General features: G+C 42.8%; 2 protein-coding genes across 3 annotated transcripts in view; one reads left to right on the top strand and one right to left on the bottom strand.

Annotated features, from left to right (window-relative positions):
* The first annotated feature begins 416 nt into the window (after positions 1–416).
* On the top strand, positions 417–8,435 carry galnt3 (UDP-N-acetyl-alpha-D-galactosamine:polypeptide N-acetylgalactosaminyltransferase 3 (GalNAc-T3)). Its single transcript, XM_069662830.1, has 11 exons — positions 417–647; positions 938–1,486; positions 2,133–2,305; positions 2,703–2,852; positions 3,039–3,273; positions 3,363–3,480; positions 3,630–3,830; positions 5,783–5,914; positions 6,138–6,239; positions 6,338–6,490; positions 6,584–8,435. The coding sequence occupies exons 2-11, from the start codon at positions 978–980 to the stop codon at positions 6,695–6,697; spliced, it is 1,887 nt and encodes a 628-aa protein (XP_069518931.1). The 5' UTR covers positions 417–647; positions 938–977; the 3' UTR covers positions 6,698–8,435.
* The window catches only part of csrnp3 (cysteine-serine-rich nuclear protein 3), a 26,240-nt gene continuing 14,680 nt past the window's right edge, over positions 8,149–19,708 (bottom strand). For both annotated transcript variants that reach the window (XM_069662831.1, XM_069662832.1), the window contains 4 exons: positions 16,088–16,256; positions 12,778–13,037; positions 12,359–12,655; positions 8,149–12,217 (listed from right to left, as the gene is read on the bottom strand). In XM_069662831.1, coding sequence (XP_069518932.1) covers positions 11,081–12,217; positions 12,359–12,655; positions 12,778–13,037; positions 16,088–16,250 — 1,857 coding nt within the window. In that variant the 5' untranslated portion in view covers positions 16,251–16,256 and the 3' untranslated portion in view covers positions 8,149–11,080. The remainder of the gene's footprint in view (positions 12,218–12,358; positions 12,656–12,777; positions 13,038–16,087; positions 16,257–19,708) is intronic.

Below are 19,708 nucleotides of genomic sequence, written 5' to 3'. Positions count from 1 at the left end.
GTGCGAAAGAAGTGGTGTTTTCTCCGAGAACCTGATTGGATGCGGTGAGCTGTGTGTGGGGTATTGCGCGTTCCTCCTTTATATGTAACCCAGCAACTGTCCCAGTGAATGACCAGTTGAACAAATCCTATTAATGACACCATTATTGAATGTGAGGGACTATGTGGATGGCACAGTCTGCTATATTCCTGCATACAAGTGACTGCAGACAACTTTAACAGAGAGTTTTCACAATAAAAGTTGTATTCCGCGTTTTTTTTCATTTTACAAATAATATGTAAAACAAACTAGAAGAGATTTAAAGGGAAGCTACAACAAAAACTGACACGTTGCATCTTATTTTCGGGATCATCTCTTGTTAATACGCTCTGTTTCTCATGTATTGCAGGTATGGATTTTGACACGCAGATGTCGGTTTTGCGCATGCGCGCCAGGATATCTCCTCCTCCTTCTACCTGAGAGGAGCGCACCTGGATCCAACGAGACGGAAGTTCTGTGAAGCAGAGCTTTTGTCCTTTCGAAAAGTGTCTTTGGAGTTCGAGCAACAAACCGAGGATCTCAAATGAAGACAGGATGTCATTCGTTGAACTGTATAACGACTATCTAAAGGACTTTTCAAACCTAAAGCTGTAATTCAGCGACTCATGGTACGTGGTGTTTTACTCTGAAGGAATCCACAGCCGGGGTTGTTTGCTAATTTTCCTAAGCAGATTTTAAATATGTGATTTGTAGATGGCAGCAGGCTACTTTTAGCTTCATTACATGAAGTTGAACAGTTAGAATAACAGCTTGACGTTCTAAGATATTAATGTACTGACATGGCAAGTAATGTGTCACTATGCTGCCTTCATTATTTTCTGAAACCCCAATGTAAATTGTGTTATAACGATAATTCTGATTTGTCATGGTTGAGACTGAATATATTCATTTGTTACAGCTGAATCTCAGTCCAAAACCAGCCTGCTCTCTGAAGAAGAATGACAACTCTACGCAGGGTCCTTCGAAGGCGCCTGCATCCCATAAAAATCGTGATTGTGGCCCTTATCTTTGTCACATTTGTGTTCCTCATACAATGGGAAGTAGGGAGCCAAAACCAACAGGACGATCCGTGGTTAAAGGACATTGCGGTGAAGCGGGATGCCATGCTGGGTATGGTTATTGGAGCTGTCAATAACTTCAGGGATGCAATACCAAAGATGCAGATCAAAGCTCCTGTGCGTTTGCAGCAGGACAGCGAGGACAGTGCAGACAAGGGGTCCTGTCTGCCAGGTCACTACACTGCAGCCGAGCTCAGGCCGGCTCTGGAGCGTCCGCATCAGAACCCTTTCGCTCCCGGGGCAGCTGGGAAGCCTTTCCACACAGACGCACTGAGCCCTGAAGAGCAGAAGGAGAAGAACAGGGGTGAGGAGAAACACTGCTTTAACCTGTACGCCAGTGACCGCATCTCACTGAGTAGAGACCTGGGCCCGGATACAAGACCACCAGAGTGAGTCTCTCAATAATGTTCACTACATTTTCTTAACCCTTTTAGTATTGAAATGTATGTTATTACACCATCTAGTGGGTGTGCATGCTGTTTGTGCTGAAAACTACATTATTTCTCCATGTACTGGCCCAGAATTTATTCAAAGTCACTCAAAGAAAAACACCCACATCACATCACAGATCAGAGTAATACAGACGGGGTAATGCAAAACGGACTAGTCTACGCCAAACACATTCATCATATTTACTTTTCGCAACTGATCTGCGAGAGAAACCACAGAGATGACTGTTCTGACTGGGACTTTGTTTCAGCCTGCCTGCCCAGTTACTGTGGCCAGTTCAGAGAGAAGCACAGTTATGTTTGGCTAATGACGCTACAGAGAAGTCCAAGTACATGTCATGACATAGTCAGTGTGTGACACAGACATAAAGCCTGTCCATGTCCTGGCCATCTTATGAGGGCGAATTACAAAGCCTCTCCTACTCTGATATTGCAGGTATTTGAAAGGCTGCCACACATGCGGTGTCACGGCTGAAACGGACACCCCACAGGGGAGAGTCTGCAGATGTAATAACTAGACTATTGTGCCACTCAGGAACTGTAAGGGACAGTCACATCTTTGTGCTCTTTTTCCTCCTTTCTGCAGATGCATTGAGCAAAAATTCAAGCGATGCCCCCCCTTGCCGACCACCAGTGTGATAATTGTGTTTCACAATGAGGGTTGGAGCACTCTGCTGAGGACGGTATACAGTGTCCTGCACACCTCCCCTGCCATTCTCCTCAAGGAGATCATCCTGGTGGACGACGCCAGCGTGGACGGTAAAAATTCAAAAGGGGCCCTTCAGGAGCGGCCTGTTCTCTTTGGGGTTCGATTTCATGCTGCGCGTTGGGTGGGCAGCTCTCGAAACGTGCAGAGAGGAGCTCTTTCTGTGGCCAATGAAGTGGGTTATAACAGGAAGTGAGGGGCTGCTAGTGAATAGTTTCCTAAGAGGAATTAGCAGTGGTTGTGCTTATAAAATGAATTACAGTTAAGTCTTGTTAATAGGCCTGATTTAGGCAGGGAACTAATTGCCTGAGGGGAGAGAGGTTTTTGGGGAATGTAGTCTGACACACAGATAAAGGTTATATATAAAAGATTCACTCGCTTATTATTTCACCAGATTTTTCATATATTTCTTCTTCTCACCTAAGTCTAATTTATATCCCATTGTTTCAGAAATGTTAAAGGACGACCTGGATAAGTACCTGAAGGACCTGAACCTTGTCCAAGTCGTCCGCCAGCGAGAGAGAAAAGGCCTCATCACTGCTCGGTTGCTAGGCGCCTCCGTGGCCACCGGTGACACCCTCACCTTCCTTGACGCCCACTGTAAGTCAACACAGCTGACGTTACTCACGTAGTAAAACCAGTTGCATGCAGCACACACCCTTACTTACACACCCACAGCTTAACGGCCTTTTGTTGCTCTTCTTTAAAGCCTCGGTGTAGCTGCCAAAATTAGCTCACTGTTAAGAAATATGCTGTGATGCAACATCTGATTGTGTGTGTGGACAGGTGAATGCTTTAATGGATGGCTGGAGCCTCTGCTGGCCAGGATTGCAGAGAACTACACTGCAGTAGTGAGTCCTGATATAACCACTATAGATCTCAACACCTTTGAGTTCATAAAGCCATCCCCGTACAACCCGAACCACAACCGGGGGAACTTTGACTGGGGGCTCTCCTTCGGGTGGGAGGCTCTACCAGATCACGAGAAACAGAGGAGGAAGGATGAAACGTACCCTATCAAGTAGGCAAAAAAATAGTGCATGAATGAGTATCCACGCTTGTTTCTTGTTTGAAATCTTTAACAACCTTCTTCATGAACTTCCTCAACAGGACGCCCACATTTGCTGGCGGGCTCTTCTCCATCTCTAAAGAATATTTCTACCGTATCGGGAGTTACGATGAACAAATGGAAATCTGGGGCGGGGAGAACATTGAAATGTCATTCAGGGTAAGACAACATTAAAGCTGTCATTCTGGATATGCTGCTGTATTGTTACTTGTCTTCAACCTGCTGAATCACACAGCGTACAAACGGGAGTACAGGCGTGTCTAACTGCACGTCATAATGCATCTGTTTCATCTTCTATTAACCTGCAGGTGTGGCAGTGTGGCGGACAGCTGGAGATCCTCCCTTGCTCCATTGTCGGTCATGTTTTCCGCACCAAGAGCCCCCACACCTTCCCCAAGGGAACGCAAGTGATCGCTCGTAACCAGGTTCGACTGGCTGAGGTCTGGATGGATGACTACAAAGAGATCTTTTACCGGCGTAACCAGCAGGCTGCGCAGATCGCGAAAGATGTACGTGCTGATTCTGTCTCCAATGCGCCTCTGAAATCCTGTGTGTCTATCCTGGGATCCTTTTAAAAGCAGTCTCTGCAGCTCTATCTTTCACTTGTCAGGGTCATATGTTAGTGGTTTTTAAGACTGCTTATTACCCCCAAACTCCACCCCAAAGACAAGTTTGGGCAACTCCCAACTTCTAAGTCTGATCACAAGATTCTTAACAAGGCATGGACACAATTAAATGTACCGGGAGATCTGTAGCAATTCTCTATTGTCAATCTCAATACAAGAATACTGGGACATTCTTTAAAAAGGAGAGAAATAGATGAGCTGTTAGGGGCTGAAAGCTATTATACGACGGAGGGAAAAGGGGCCTGAAGGAAGTCAGCGCTGCTAAATGACAGGCTCTCAGTGTTTCCCAACATGTGGTCCCATAGGTGCCATAAAGCGTTCCCTCAGGGCGATACCTCACAGAGCGGGCCAGCCCTCTCCCGCTCAGCTTCAAACAGACACGCCGTCATCAACAGCTTCAAGGAATCCGCCGTAGTAGCTATCAGTGTGCACTAGTGTGAGCAGCGTCCACGTCGTTATAGTAAGTGCTCTCATTACTCAGGAGCATGAGGGGACTGCAGATCCTTGTTAATGTGCTGCTACGCTTCAGATTCAAAGGAACAGTGATCGAATGCGGCTCTGTTGGTAATTTGTTAAACAAAGGAGTCATTAGAACACAGGGACACAGTCAGTGACTGAAGGAGAGTAAAGTGGTTGTGATATTCAACGTCTGTAGGTCTATTTCTGTAATGTGATCAGAGTTAAGACTGTGGTTAGATCTGCAAATATTCATAGATCAATAGAAAATAGGGTTATAGAAATATAATAGACTAGGTAATAGAAAATAATGAGGTTGTCCGTGTTAACTATAATAAACATGATGTTTATTAAGACTTTTATTTCACTCCCATTCAGACACACTCTGCTACCAACAAGCTGTCTCCCTGCCCCTAACTCTCCCTTTGCGCACGTTCAGGGCCCCAGAATATATATCTGAACTTCTGTCACGTTACCAACCAGTGCGCAGCCTGAGATCCTCAGGCAGGAACCTCCTTAATGTTCCCACCTCGCACTTATAAACTAGAGACTGAGCGTTTGCTGTCAGGGCTCCTCGGCTGTGGAACGACCTGCCTGAGGAACTCGCTACATCAGTATCTTCTTTTAAATCACTACTTTTAATTAAAGGCCTTCTTGTAATTTTTTTATGCTTTATTCTTTGTGTTTTATTTATTAATTTATTGTTTCTTTTATTCAACAATTGGTTAAAATTGATCCCCTTATTTAATTTATTTTTGTTTACCTTTAAGTTGTTCCTCTTTTATTAGGTATGACTTCCGGTTTTATTCCTTCCTTGGAGTGTATTTTATTGTTGGGCTTTTATGTTTTGTAAAGCACTTTTTAACCATAATGCTATTTAAATAAACTTTATTAATATTATTATTATTATATTATTATTATCTCCAAAATATATTTTACCGTAAAGCACATGGTAGAGGAGAAATACATGTTGACAGCCCAGAGGACTGGTGATTCCTTTCCTTTTCTGCTAGTGGCATTAGAAGGTTGACATATTTGTTTATCTAGTGACATTAAATATAGTACTGACATTAAATGTTAACCTAAGGAGAGACTGTATTGACTTTGGTAATCACCTAATCCTTCAGTGTCCTGTTCTATTATGATCAAATTGTGAGCATGTTAGCATTTAGCTTAAATATGCTGCACCCTAACAGAGCTGCTAGCTTAGCTGTAGAAGCCTAGTTTTGTTGAGTGATTCAAAAGCATTTTTGGTGCTGAAAGTTTGTTTCTTACATACTTCCTCAACAGCTCTTGCTAGTTTTTCAGTGAAATTGTGTGGAGCTTTTCAACGTGTAAGCTGTACTCCCATTTTTACCTGCCTGTCGTTGTTCTAACAGAGGGCCTTCGGAGATATCTCCAAACGCGTTGACCTCCGCGAACAGCTTCAGTGCAAGAGCTTCTCCTGGTACCTGAACAACGTTTATCCAGAAGCGTTCATGCCTGATCTCAACCCACTCCGCTTTGGCTCAGTAAGATCACACACCTTCTCTCACACACTCTCTCCAAACCTCAGAGCTCCGTCTAGCCACTGTGGGTTTCCACTTAGGATCTCCAGAGGCTCCTGAGCTTTTCCAATTTGACACCAGTGAAAGCACTCCTGAGACTGAAGTTGTTTGAACAGCTTGCACTGGATGTTAGTTTTTCATTTTGTTTCCTCTCGCTGCTTTCCCCTTCCCTGCTCTTTCTCTGTAGGTGAAAAATGTGGGCAGAGACATGTGTCTGGATGCTGGGGAGAACAATGAAGGCGGGAAAAAGCTGATCATGTACCCATGTCATGGATTCGGAGGAAATCAGGTCAGATATAAAATGTACCTTCAATCTCACATTGATTAAATTATGATTCATTGGGGTTCGGGGTTGACGCTGTATTTCTTCTGTTTCCTTTGCTGTAGTATTTTGAGTACTCCACACATCATGAGATTAGACACAACGTCCAGAAGGAGCTGTGTTTGCACGGGCAGGATGGGGCTGTGAAGCTGGAGGACTGCCAGTATAAAAGCCGGAGCACCATTGTAGGAGCGGAGCAAAAATGGGAACTGAAGGATGTGAGTTTTTGCAGCTTCTGTGCACTTATTTGTGATTTTGGATACTCGGGTTATCTTTTCAGGAAATGTAATTTCTTTTTTGTCATCATTTAGAACAAGTTGTTCTACATCCCAGGACGGCACATGTGTCTGAGCGCACGCTATGAGCAGCCCGATCTGACCCTCTGCAACCCTGCAGACAAATACCAACACTGGTCCTTCGTCTGAGCGTGCAGACTACCACTTTACAAAACACTAGGACGTGACTTTGCTATACTGTCTGCAGCTAAAATGCAGCTTTTTATTTAGATTAATGACATTGAGTTTTAATTTATTTTTATACATAGAAGAACTGAAATGCTGCTGCTGGTAAGTTTGGACTTTGGGAGAAACCACAGTGTGCGTCTGCTGGAGGGGAGCGTTGAAACGATGCTCCCAGTCGGACTGTGAACTTTGGAACAATGAAGAAGATGCACTGTGCCGACAAGTGCCTCTTTTGTGTTGAGATGTTTTCTACTCCAAGTCGTCACGACCAACACGTGCTGTATGTAGGTATAAAAAGCCAACACTGAACAACGAGTAGATCATGTATATGATTAACACTGGGTTTAAGTTGGATACACAAAAATGTTAAGCACCAAAGAGACTGAAAGTGGGAACCTGAAACACATGAGTATGATGAGCTTTGTCTCTTTTAAAATATCGTTACAATACTGTAAAACCTCTTATTTGCTACCGTCCAGTGCCTTAGATGTCATTTTATACTGGGTGGATGAAGTGGTGGAGGAATGGGTGATGGTTTGGTGGGGTTGATGCGGAAAAAATATCAAATTGAACAACCAGAAATCTGCAATACAAAGATTTTTTTAACGTCTATACACTCAGTTGCCAGCTTATGAAGTACATCCAGCTATACAGTCTAATATACAGTCTGCCCTCATGAAGGTTGTAATCGTAATTTCTTTCCCCTCGTTTGGGCCTGTTTCAGCAAGGTTTAACTTAATTGTTATTTTGGAGGGGTGCAGATTGTGGTGCTTGTTTCATGTCTAACCCATTTATTAATGAGGTTAGAGTAAATATTGGCAAAGAAGGACAGCAGCACCAGAGTGAGCATAGAGTTCAACCTGCACCCAAATTACAACCTTTAGGAGGAGACGATCTGTTGCTTGACTGTTTTATTAGACTGCATTAGGTTTACCTTGTTGTACCTGATTATTACTGGGATGAGACTTTAAGTTAGTTGGAGTTATACACATTTAATTTGGACTCAAGTGACCATGCCAAAAGGGAAATGTATCTTTTTATTTGACCTCGAGTCACTGCTTCATGATCTATACATGAACCTTTCTTTAATTGAGGCAGTGTTTACCTGCATTACTTTAACGCTTTGGTGTTTATCGAACGGGACATTTTAATGGAGGAAGAACTGGAACTGAATTTCTGGTGCAGGCACTAGTGATTTGATAGTTGTGGAAAAATCAAGTTTGATTCTGGTTGAGGAACAGAATGAACGTGTGTGTTTACATGTCTGTCGTCAGAATCCCTTGGTATTAAAAGGTCTTAATTTTAGGTCAATAAATTCAGTGGGGTAGAGCTGAGAGCCGCTTTGTGTCATTTCTCCATGTGACCTGCAGAGGGCGCTTTGCACTTAGAACATACTGAGCTGTACACTGTTGACTAACAATTTGAATTTAATTTATTTCAAAAGCATGTTAAAAATGATGCAACTGAAAATGAAGTTGGCTCTATCTACAGTTGGTAAACCAAACACACTGAAAAAAAAGCATTTTGTGCAAAACGTTTGCCTTTTCACAGGATAAAAAATAAATAAATCAGGCACATGAAGCTTTACAACACAACCCGCATGAAACAAAAGACAACTTTAAGATAGTGAATCAATTTACTCAATACAGACTTTTAGTAAAACCACAATAAATACACATTTCAATATATCATTCAGAATAAATACTGGAAAATAAAATCCAACACAGGATTTCTAACTGGATGCAGTGTCATTGTATGTAGCCTTCTCACGCTGAATGCTTTGGCACCATTTATCTGTAATATAGACTGTTTTGATGCCACTGATTGCCTGAAAGCAGTTTGTAAGCTTCTTTAGTACCACTGAGGCGGCAAGAGAGTTCGCACAGAACCACCGGGACTCCAGCAATGACCCTTTCTGATTCCAAAATACTGGCAGGTACTTGAAAGCCTAGAAGAGGAAAATCTCTGTATTCATGCAGGAGCGAAAAGCTCAAGGTAAAGAACTTCAGAAATACTGTTCACGAAAATTATTGCAAGTCCCCAGATTGTTGAGCAGCCACTCCAATTTCCTTTTAGTCTGCGATTTTATAAAGATGTTAAAAGGTTATTTACAGATTTTTTTTGTTAAACAGTTTCTGGCTGTGAAGATATTTTCAATGGCTCATGCTGGGACTCAGAGGTCGTGTTGTGTATCTGCTAATTACTGATATGAATCACGCTTATTAATAAGCTTTGATTGTCAACCTTGAACATTTGTTTCCTCCATATACAATTAGTAAAACTGTGTCATATTCATTATTCAACTAATAGAGAACTGCATTAAGTACCTTGACAGTCAATTAAAGGGAATCTCGGTCCACTTTACTGCGGATTTTCTCTAAAAGGGAATGCCTATTAAGACCCTCAAGCTATTGCACATCAATAGAACAAATCAACATCATTACTGCATCCACATAAATAAACATTTTAGTTATTAGACAGTGGAATGTGGCTTATTCAGTGTTCACAAGCAGAAATCCAATAACCGGTTCAATTATGAAACACTGACGCATTAAGGGTCAATAAGTCGTCTTCAGAAGTTTGATGGAGGCTGCTTACTGATGCTTTTCAAATGAAGCTAATTATGCTAATTCAATCACAAAGAAAGTGTTCTGTTGTCTACGACCAATCATAGAGCGTCTCATACTTTTGGAGATATGTCAAAGTGCTGCTTTATCAATATCTCTGTATAAATGACACACTTCAAAGAATACATCTTCATTTGTTCTGGCACCTGCAAGAAGAGGAATTTTAAGAGAGAGAAAACAAGTGAGGGGCCATATTTTCCATCCGTTCAAGTATTTTAAGTCAAACCAACTGCATGCCGCTCGACCCCCACACATAAGTGCAAAAGGCTATGAATTGACCTCTGACATTATATGCTATCTTATGACATTGTATTACAAACATACAAAGAAGAATTCAGGCTTTTTCATGCTTTTCAAAACCATAGAAAAGCATATAATAGTGACAAAAAGAAGAACAGAAATGTACATTATGTATACAACACATTTTTATATAAAACAATGGCAATTTTTTCCCCCTAAATGTCACTGAGATTCCCAAAACAGCATGCGTATTATCAAAACATTTACAATATATAAGTATACACATAATTAAGAAACAATAAATTAAGTTACAATAAACCTTTTTTGCACATTTGACACATACAGTAGACATAGAAAAGTTCCATCTACAGTACAATATCTGCTTAAAACTAGAACTTTACATCTGAGATTACAAGATACATTGCACAGCATGACATAACTGATGTTTGAAAACGGCTGTGATGTGTTTCTTCATGCAGTTAAGCACACACTGTAGTGGAGAAACCTGGAGCGAGTATTTCCTCCTTAACATTTCCATCATAAAGCTATTCACTATATTCACACGGTGGCCATTTTCCTTTGACATCATGTTCAGGGTGGGTATGTTGAAGCTCAAATGCTGTTGTAATGTCGTTCTGCTGTGCTTCAGGGTGCCAAAAAACAATAGCTAATGAAAGCATTGAACCACTTCCTAGCTAACATTGCCGTTAGCCAACTAACTCTACCAGCCAGCTAACACTAATGTTAGCTAGCTAAAATTACGTTTAACCAGTTAAAATTGCAGTTATCCAACTAACACTATGGTTAGCCACCTTACATTATGTTTGACCAGCTAAGATTACCGTTCGCCAGCTAACTCTACCAGCCAGCTAACACTACTGTTAGCTAGCTAAAATTACATTTAACCAACTAACATTACAGTTAGCCGGCTAACATTTCCATTACATTTTCGTCATCTTATAACACTATCAAATGGTAATGTTAACATTTAGACACTTCCTAACTTTCAGTAAAATTAGTTAGAAAGTGGCTGAATGTTAACATTAGTGGTTGTCTGTATGTAGTTAATTGGTTATTAAATGTGTTGTTTAAATGTGAAACATGGCCAGATGTCCTTCAGGATTCTCACTGTACATTACATACAGTTTGTTTTTTTTGTCGCTGTACAATCCTAAACAAATGATAGCAATGAGTCATTTCGCCATTATTTATTCAAATTACATCCGTGAACACAGCTTTATGACATTATAACAGCATGTGAGCTTTCTCCCTGACTGTAATGTCAGAGGAAAATGGCCACCATGTAAATATAGTAAATGGCTTTATAGATAAAGATGGAAATGTACGACAGTGGTGTCAATTGCTTTGAAATTTAAGGTCAGATAATGCAAAAAGGCCATGATTATGTTCCCTTGAAACGCCTTGGTCGGGCTCAAGTAACGACATAATAATGAAAGAACACTTTGAAAGGGGAGGCCCACTAAATGGCTGTGACCTCAGGGCAATGGTCTGGTAAAGGGAGGTTCTTAGTGTTGTTTGCTAGTAAGGTCAGGTCAGAATGGCCATTAACACTGGACTCTTGCTGTGGCTGTTCGGCTGTCATACATGAGCTGCTGTAGGAAGCCTGGGTGTTGTTGTTCAGGTAGTTCTGAAACTGTGTCTGATTCTGGTTGTCGGGCTGCTCCACAAACGCGACTTTGGACGACACCTTCGTCTCCTGAACGGGTGTGTAACAGGTCAACGGGGTGGCGGGAGCACCATTCGTCAACGTGAAATGGTGGTTAGCATTAGCATTAGTGTACTGTTGCTCAGCCTGATTAGAGTAGTCTGTGTACTGCTCAGCAGACATGTTGAACTGTCCTTGAGGCACGCCGCCATTGGTCGTGCTACTTGGATCTTGGAATGCTAAGGCGTCCCCGTAGGGTTCACTGGGTTGGCTGGTTTGGCCGTTAGCGACCGCGCTGGAGTTCCTCAGCTGATAGTACTCAGCTGAGGAAGAGTTCATTAAATATGTGTTTCCATTCATGTGGTTATCATGCGTCACAGAGTTATCGCTGTAGCACAGCACTGAGGACAACGGCACCACCTCGGTATGAGTCACTGATTGGTTCGCCAAGTTCTCAGACTTCTCTTCATCCTCCTCGTCCTCCTCCTCATCCTCAGAGTCGCTGTTTGCTAAGCTCTGCGTGCTGGAGTCAGACAGCGCACTGCAAACACTGCTGCTATCCTCGTCGTCCTCGTCGTCTTCTTCATTCTCCTCCTCTTCCTCCTCCTCCTCGTCCTCTTCTTCATCATCTTCCTCTTCGTCTAGAGTCTCCTCCATGTCGTCCGCAGCCTGCAGGTGCATTGCAGCGGTCTGGGGAACCGCGTCCGACAGAGAATACTCCAACCTGTGCTGGGTCTGAACCAGAGGGTTTCCACTTCCTAGGTCGTTGGTGTCACCGTGATAGCCGTTGGTGGGGGAAGCCTGCTGCTGCTCGCGACTTTTTTCGAGTTCCAGCTTCATGATGGTGTGCAAGAAATGGGTCCGAACACGGATGGGGTTAAACTCCACTCTGCCTGTTGAATTGCTGCAGCCTTCTTTGGTGCAGCCACAAGGAAATGACATACGGTCCACCTAAAGAAAGGACAACACTTACTGTTTAATTCATTTTATGTTTAACAGATGATCTGTGGAATAACAGTCATTGAATTTTCTTTAAGTGAACACTTATGTTTACACGTCGAAACCAGAAGATATGCTTGTCTGGTGACTTACCTGGCACTTGATCCCTGCGATGCTGCAGGCGCAGGTCTCTGGGTCACAGAAGACTCTACAATCACAGCCGCAGTCCTCTCTGGACATCCGGATCGCCCGCAGCTCATGTTTCTCTTCCACGTCAATCTTCTTTACCCCGGAGGAGCGCAGCAGTGCCCGTCGCTTTTTAGTGGTAAGCGGCTGCAGGAAGAAGTACTCGTCTACCTCTGTGTTGTCCAGATCGATGTCATCGTCTGAGATGTCCTCTGCTGTGAGCGTGTTGGCCTCCTCAGACTCGACTGTGCCGTTCTTTGTCAGCTGAAAAGAACATATCCGAGGGCACAAAGAGTGGTGTTGTTAACAAAGAATCTTTTGGACCAAATTCATTTTAAAACTGGTAAATTTTTAATACTTGAAATCTACTTGAAAAAGGATTTTACCTTGAGTTTGATTGAGTTGAGTTTCTCTTCCTTCAGGTGATCTCGGAGCATATCTCTGTGGATCCTCTCCTGCTCCAGGGCAAACTCACCCAGCGAGTACTGCCGGATCCAGCTGTGCCTGTTGGACATGCCCAGCGTGCTGCCTCCCTGGCTGGGCACGCTGGTGAAGCCCTGCCGTCGGCTGAAGTAGTACACCGTCACGTTCTCGAAATGCACCCTCCTCGTCCGCAGGCGCTTCTCTCTCTTCAATATTGAGTCGGCTGCAGAGGAAAATGGGAATGTTAAAAAAAAACATGTCATCTTGCTTGAAAACTGTTTTGACAATTCATTAATCCAATGCGGGAAGAATTAAAGCTCCACATTGTAAATCAATGCATCAAGAACACTTCCAGCACTGTCATTTTTTTCCATGTTGGAGGATATCCATGTAAAGCCTGTTAGGACAAGTGACATTTCTATGGCTAAATGTGGGACACAGACTTGCTGACGGTATTGTCCTTAAACGCCTGAAATCTGAGGACTTCTTTCTTGCCAGCTTTGCAGCGAGCTTCTACATCTCTTAGCACAGCTTTGCGGGGAAGGATTTCATCACATCTCCCCGCTTCCGCTTGGCATGCGAGTCCTCGGCGTGTCTTTTTAAAGAGAGCTCGACAGGAGGGAGGGGCAGAGAGGAGAGGAGGGCAACGGTGGAGCATAAATAATCCCCTGCCTCTGCCTGGCCCGGAGATGAAGAGCGCTGGTTCACAGAAGCAGTGTTCCCAGCGTTCACTGCATAGCAGACAGACAGGACAAATAGAAACCATCTGGTTCCAGCAGCTCTCCACCAACCCCACGCAGGAGGGACAATGCATTTCATTAGAGAGGCAGAGCTGTCAGACTGAGCTGACTTCCATTCTCTACAAACAGACATGCAAACAGCTTGTTTTAAGTGTCAAAACAGTTAGCAGATGTTAAGGTTTATGTAATCAGCTGTTTCTAACAGTGTCTACATTAAAGCCTGTAAGAAAAAAACAACCTCTCACAGGTATTTTTCAGTTTTGCAAGGTAAAATCTGCAAGTGTTCCTTTACCCTTTCTACACCCCAAGATGCACTGACTGAAAAACAAACACGTTACAGATGTTTTTCCTTCTCTCCCTAACACACCAGAGCAGGATGTAAAAGCACTTAGAACTTAATTGTCCCATCTCTCTGCCAAGACAGTCAATCCCCGTACGTGCACATGTCACTTCACGGGAGAGAAGCCTGCACAGTGCTCCCGTGTCGCTGTTAGCTACCAGCAGCTGCAGCTGACACGGAGGCCAAGCTCAGCCTGTAGGGACGCAGCACCCTACTTATGTCTCGCTACACAGGGAAGGGGGCTGTCAATCATCAGCATGTTCACACAGAAAATAGTGCATCATCAAAACTGTTTTTGCCTTTAGTTCAAAACAACTTCTGTGGTTATTACTTGATAAGACGATAAGAAGAATGTAATTTAGCCAAATTGTGCACGCACATGAATCATTTCTTTTGTTCCTTAAGGATATTTGGCACCAAGTATCTGGATGCTTTCAAATTCGCAGAGAAGATAAATAAACTACTCTCGGGCTCACCCACGTTGTCTCCTTCATTAGACATTAGGATTCACATTTGCACAGTGCCACCCATCACTGATCCCCTTTTGAACCTGCAGAAGAGACATCGTGTCTTTTGTGGTTGGTTTTATCCAAGATTAAGACTACATTCTGTGATATAAAGTCCATTTAAGTCTGGGCTTATTGTGCAATCTTTCAGCAGCAGACCTCTTCAGGAGCATTTGTCGAAGTGAAGGCAGAAACTGTCTGACGTTTTCTGGCTTTGCGTTTCATTTTAGTAAACTTCCATCAAGCCCTTGTAAATATATTTCAGCCTTAGCAGCCAATGAAGCACTTCGATTCCTCAGAGCAATAATTATTTAATTATTAATTAACAATTATTATTTATTTGTTGCATAATAGTATGACCAGCACAAAACAGGCTTGGAAGACACCATTATTCAGATAGAGACCTGATGAGACACAAGAGACAAACCATCCTGATGTTTTTTCCAAGCTCTAAAATTTTGAACATACATTTAATTTATCTTAAGTGTTCTTAACTCAGCGGACAGTAGAATAGAAAATGGGATTCGTTCTTGACTTCTACGACCTAATTCACTCAAATGTGCCTCCTCCTTAAATCTGCAGACTTCAGCAGCCGGAGGAAGAATTCTTAAAGGCCTCTGACTCCTTTTTGAGTTTGCTCTAATGTAGGTTTCAGTTCCATAATTGTGATTTAAGAAGAGATATTAATCCTTTTATCTGAAAATTGAGCAACTTTTTTCTAATTGTGTTCCCGCTGCATGATTAATTATTTCCGTAAATATGCTGTATAATGATTGCCCCTCCTGAAAAGCAGCATGAGACTGTGTAACCCATGGAGAAGTGTTTGATTTACTACCAAGAAGAACTTTCTTCTTGACCCCATTTTCTGACATATTAAGTCAACGATTCCACGTCTTATCTTTTAACACCTTCTTCTTATTGATTCAGGATTTCAACCATGTTCAACTTCTTGAACTCAAAGATTTTCTTCCTTTTTATTTTTCAAATGATCATACACTGAATTTTTGGCAAGACATTTGAAGACATCACACTCGGCTCGGGGAAATCATCAACAAAAAATTAATTGATTAATCAATAAAGTCAATATCTATCAATAAAGTCAATATCTATCAATAAATAAAATAATAAGGTTGCAGAGCTAAGCTTTACCCAACATGCATCATGTCTAGTTTCGGGTGTGCATTCACTGGTCTTCTTTTATGCAAAAATGTAAACATAATGCCCCCCGCACTAACAATGCAGCGTTCTTGGAGAGTTACACATTTACATGTACAGTGCCCACAGTGTTGCACAAACACAGCATGCGACTGCATCAGCTCATTCATCTGACTGGGCCTGTGCACTGATGTTGTTCCTAATGAGGCTGCCTGTGCATCCTTCCCCTTTATTACAGCCTCTCCTCTCCTCTCCCCTCCCCTCCCCTCCTCTCCTCTCCTGCAGGCTATTACTGTAAATTCATACTCTCCCTTATCACCAGACATGCACATTTGTTTTCTTTCACCTGCATCCTGCATTGATTCTGAGCTACAAAACAGCTACTCTCTGAATTTTATTCCCATCTTGATTAAAAATCCCTTTCAGTGCTTGAGCTCTGTTTTCCCTGACATGAGATGATGACATTAATCTTCCTGTCAATAACACACGTTAGCCTCACGGTGCACACGTTTAAAAGACACGAGGCACTCACGGGTGAAAGGGCCCGAGGCGGAGGGGTTGACACTGTCACTGCTATCCCCGCTCTCACTGCAGGAGACCTCATCATCAGACTCCCGCAAGGAAGAGCACGGGGAGGAGGAGGCCTCCACCTCCTCGAATTTCCTCTTCAGTATTCCGCTCATGGCCCGCCGCATCTGCACCTGAAACAGACAGCAGAGAAAGAGAGAGGGGCCACACATTATTTAATATCCAGTTTAGGGCCTTCATAATCCTCAGCACACTCAATTAGCAATGAGACCCAGACTCTCCCCCTCCTCCTCCTCCTCCTCACATACACACACAATCTCTCCTGCCTCTATCCCGGCTCCCAGGCGTTCCCTGGGCGATTGATCACCTTGGCACAAAGGAGCCGAGATGGAAGGAGAAGGCTGCTAATTACATACTACGTCTGCCTTACAGGAAGTTCATTCCTCTGGCTTTGATGGAGAGGATGGAGGAAACAAAAAGAGAGTGGACCAAGTTGTCCGTCAATGCTACATGGGATTGCATTTAATTGCTGCTACATTTAGAATGCATTAAAAAAATGTTTAAAAATGTATTATACTGCAAAAATATGCAGCATTTTCTTGAATGCAAAATCAGACTATTTTTAAAAGAATGCAACAAAATCAGACATTCGTTGGTGTGCAAATGTGTGCATTTACACAGGTGCACACACATGCTGCTCCGCACGGCACGTGTAACCGCTGAAGCCTGGCAGAAATCAGCACAAACATGCAGTAATTTGTACGTATATATCGCACATCATGCGGCGCCAGAGGAGGAATAGGTGAAGCTGCTGTTGACGGCGTAATGAGTGACATCCTGTAGGACTGTAATGAGCTTCTGTTCGGTCAGATGCTTCCTACAGAAAAAAAAAACGAAACAAGGGAAAAGCCTCTGGTGATCGCAGCTACAGTTGCTGCAGAGAAGGAAAAAAAACATTACATATGTCTTGTAATTCACTGCAAAGGCAGCCAATAAACATGCATCATAAGGCATTGGAAAAAATATTAGCCGTGTTAGGCACCAAAAATAAATCACTACAACTATTTTTGTCTGCCTGTGTAGGTGCAGCTAAATGTTTGTGGTTGGAGCACTTAAATACAGAGGCTGCTGTATTGGAAGTGTTACAGACCACTTCAATGTCAATTGAGGGCCCATTAGCTGCCTCTGACTGATGATGCAATTAGACGAATAAACAAGAACAAGCTCATCAGTCAAATACACTAAAACTAATCAGCTTTACACTGGAGCTCTGCACTGCAACTGCCAATTTCACTTTGATACTATTCGGCCATTTTTTAATAGGCTGTATTATTGACTTTTTTATTCCTAATAACTATTTATACTAACAGACGTGATAGAAAACGTCGTCCTTTAATGTGTCTGGCTGAAGATCCTTGTGTTTTTTTTTGCAGTAGCTGGAATGCACCGTGTCACATTTTAAATAAACCCAACAGCACAACAGGATTGCGATGACTGGCAGCTTTTCCCCTCTCTGCTTTCACTCCTACAAACTGGAATCAGTAAAGACAGCGTGCATCTTCACCCAGTCCCACTCTAGTCTATCTGCCAGAGCAGCTTGTGGGGGAGTTTCCATTCACAGACAGCCACAGTGTGTTTCATGTGTGCTCCGCTATCGAGTCATTACAGATGCAAATGCTGCCTAAGAGACATGATGCCAGAGAGAGAAAGGAGGTGCAGCCCAGAGAGGGTGAGCTCTGCCAGCGAGGGAGGAGGAGGGGAGGAGGGGGGGGGGCATTGTTCCCAGGAGGCAGTGCTTGTTCAGTGCGGTGACATGGCACCGCCAGCGTTTGGAGAACCTCCAGAGTCAATATAACTACCTACAACTGAGGAATGTGAGGCATCCTGCGTCTGAGAGGAAGCGGAGGAGAGAGGAGCCTGTCAGGGTAAGCTCACTGACGAGATTTATTTTCAGACAGAATTAATGTGTTCATTTAGAAGTTAAATATGCAGGAGGTAGCCTGCTTTTAGATCCAGTAAAGCAACTAACTGGGCTGGCTGACAAGAAAGCTATCAGTCTGCTAGAGCTACAACGACAATTCAGTAATCGTTACATAAAGAAAATTAACCCTCAAATATTTGGATCGATTTTTCTTTTTAGTGATTTTAAAAGTAAAAATGTCAAACATTTGATGGATCCAGCTTCTTTAGTGGAAGGATTTGCTGCCTTTAGTCATTAAATAAATGAAGGGCTCTCGGCGAACCCATCGGCTTCTGTCTAAAAAGACCTCCGCAAGCGACGGACAACTTTTCGGGGCATCCGGTGTAGCCGACCGTTAGCGATTTAGGACTTCCGGCCAGGACTTCCTTTTCCGTTTGCTGCATTGTTTACAGTCCGACTTGAAACTTGAGAAGCGCTAATGGAGTTTGAGTTAAGATACGAGGTCTAAGAGCGAATTGTTGGCTTTTTTATAGAGATAAATTATAACCAAAATGTGTCACATGACCGCTGACGGGAGCCGGGATGGCATTTTGGCGGATTGTTTTCTGCTTGCTTTTTTGGCTCTCCATAGGCTGTTTTTCCTGCATTCACCAAAGTCTGCTGATACGTGATTGATCAACAGTACTCGGACTACAAACGGAAATCAGAACACTTACAATTTAAAAATCCAGCCCCGGAACTACAGATTCTACAATTTTATGCTGAATCTGTAAATAGAGATTACGCTCTTGGAAACTGTGAAGATCATTGTCACACTTTTGTTAAGACCAAACACTTCATCAATTAGCCGTGGAAATTATTGGTGGATTAATCAATAAAGAAAAGTTGTTGCAGCCCGATAATCTACTTGCTCTTCTGACTGATTTGACAAAGTTATTAACCGGTGAATAAACACTGAAATATACTAAATAAGTCTTGTTAGATTTAACATGCTGAGCAGCAGATGATCTCACATTATACCACCAAAGAAACATTAAATATAAAACATCTCCTCACTCAGCCTCCGCAGGACAGGATTGGATATTTCCAGCAGAAATAACCTGCTCAATCTGAGTCCCTTCCTAGCAAGGGTCCTAATTAGAAACCATTGTTGGAAACCTATTCGTATGCTCAGCCCTCAGCTGATACTGCACTAGGCTTGGATACCAAAAATGGTTTCCATGGAGATTCTAATGTACTCTCACAACCAGTGCTTTCCCATATGACAGTGTGCTACCATACTGTGCACAAGGGTTCTTTATGTTAAAGCACCAATGTCAGAGCAGATTAAAGTCATACTCAAGTAAATTGTGTTTATATATTCAGAGGAGTTCCTATCACAGATTATTGGTTCATTTGCATTCTGTTGTGACAGCATGAAAAGTTAAATTCTTGTCCCTGGATGGGATGACATCATGAGGCACAGAGCTGCGGGTAATCTCGGGTGAACCTCTTTCATCACGGCTAAATAAAAACCAGAGGTTGTTGCTCCTCTCCAACAGCTCTTTCTTTGTCTGCACTGTTGCCTTACCACTAATCATGGCCGGGCAGCGTGCACTATGATGGGAGAAGATCCCAGAGAAAATAATGCAGCAAAAGGCAGCTTGGAAAGCCCCTCCCTGTGTTTGATTCCCTGTGCACACAAACCAACTCTTTTCCCTTAAT

This window comes from Semicossyphus pulcher, unplaced genomic scaffold (genome assembly GCF_022749685.1).
Source record: "Semicossyphus pulcher isolate SPU_LCO1_2020_fin unplaced genomic scaffold, fSemPul1.0.p SCAF_15, whole genome shotgun sequence".
NCBI classification, from domain to species: Eukaryota; Metazoa; Chordata; class Actinopteri; order Labriformes; family Labridae; genus Semicossyphus; species Semicossyphus pulcher.
Note: the sequence above shows the minus strand (reverse complement) of the source record. Positions and strands in the feature narration are given on the sequence as shown.

Coding starts and splice junctions, on each gene's coding strand:
- galnt3 (XM_069662830.1), top strand. CDS start 978: ATGACAACTCTACGCAGGGTCCTTCGAAGGCGCCTGCATCCCATAAAA. Junction 3,831..5,782: donor CTGCGCAGATCGCGAAAGAT/GTACGTGCTGAT, acceptor TTGTTCTAACAG/AGGGCCTTCGGAGATATCTC. Junction 6,491..6,583: donor AAAAATGGGAACTGAAGGAT/GTGAGTTTTTGC, acceptor GTCATCATTTAG/AACAAGTTGTTCTACATCCC.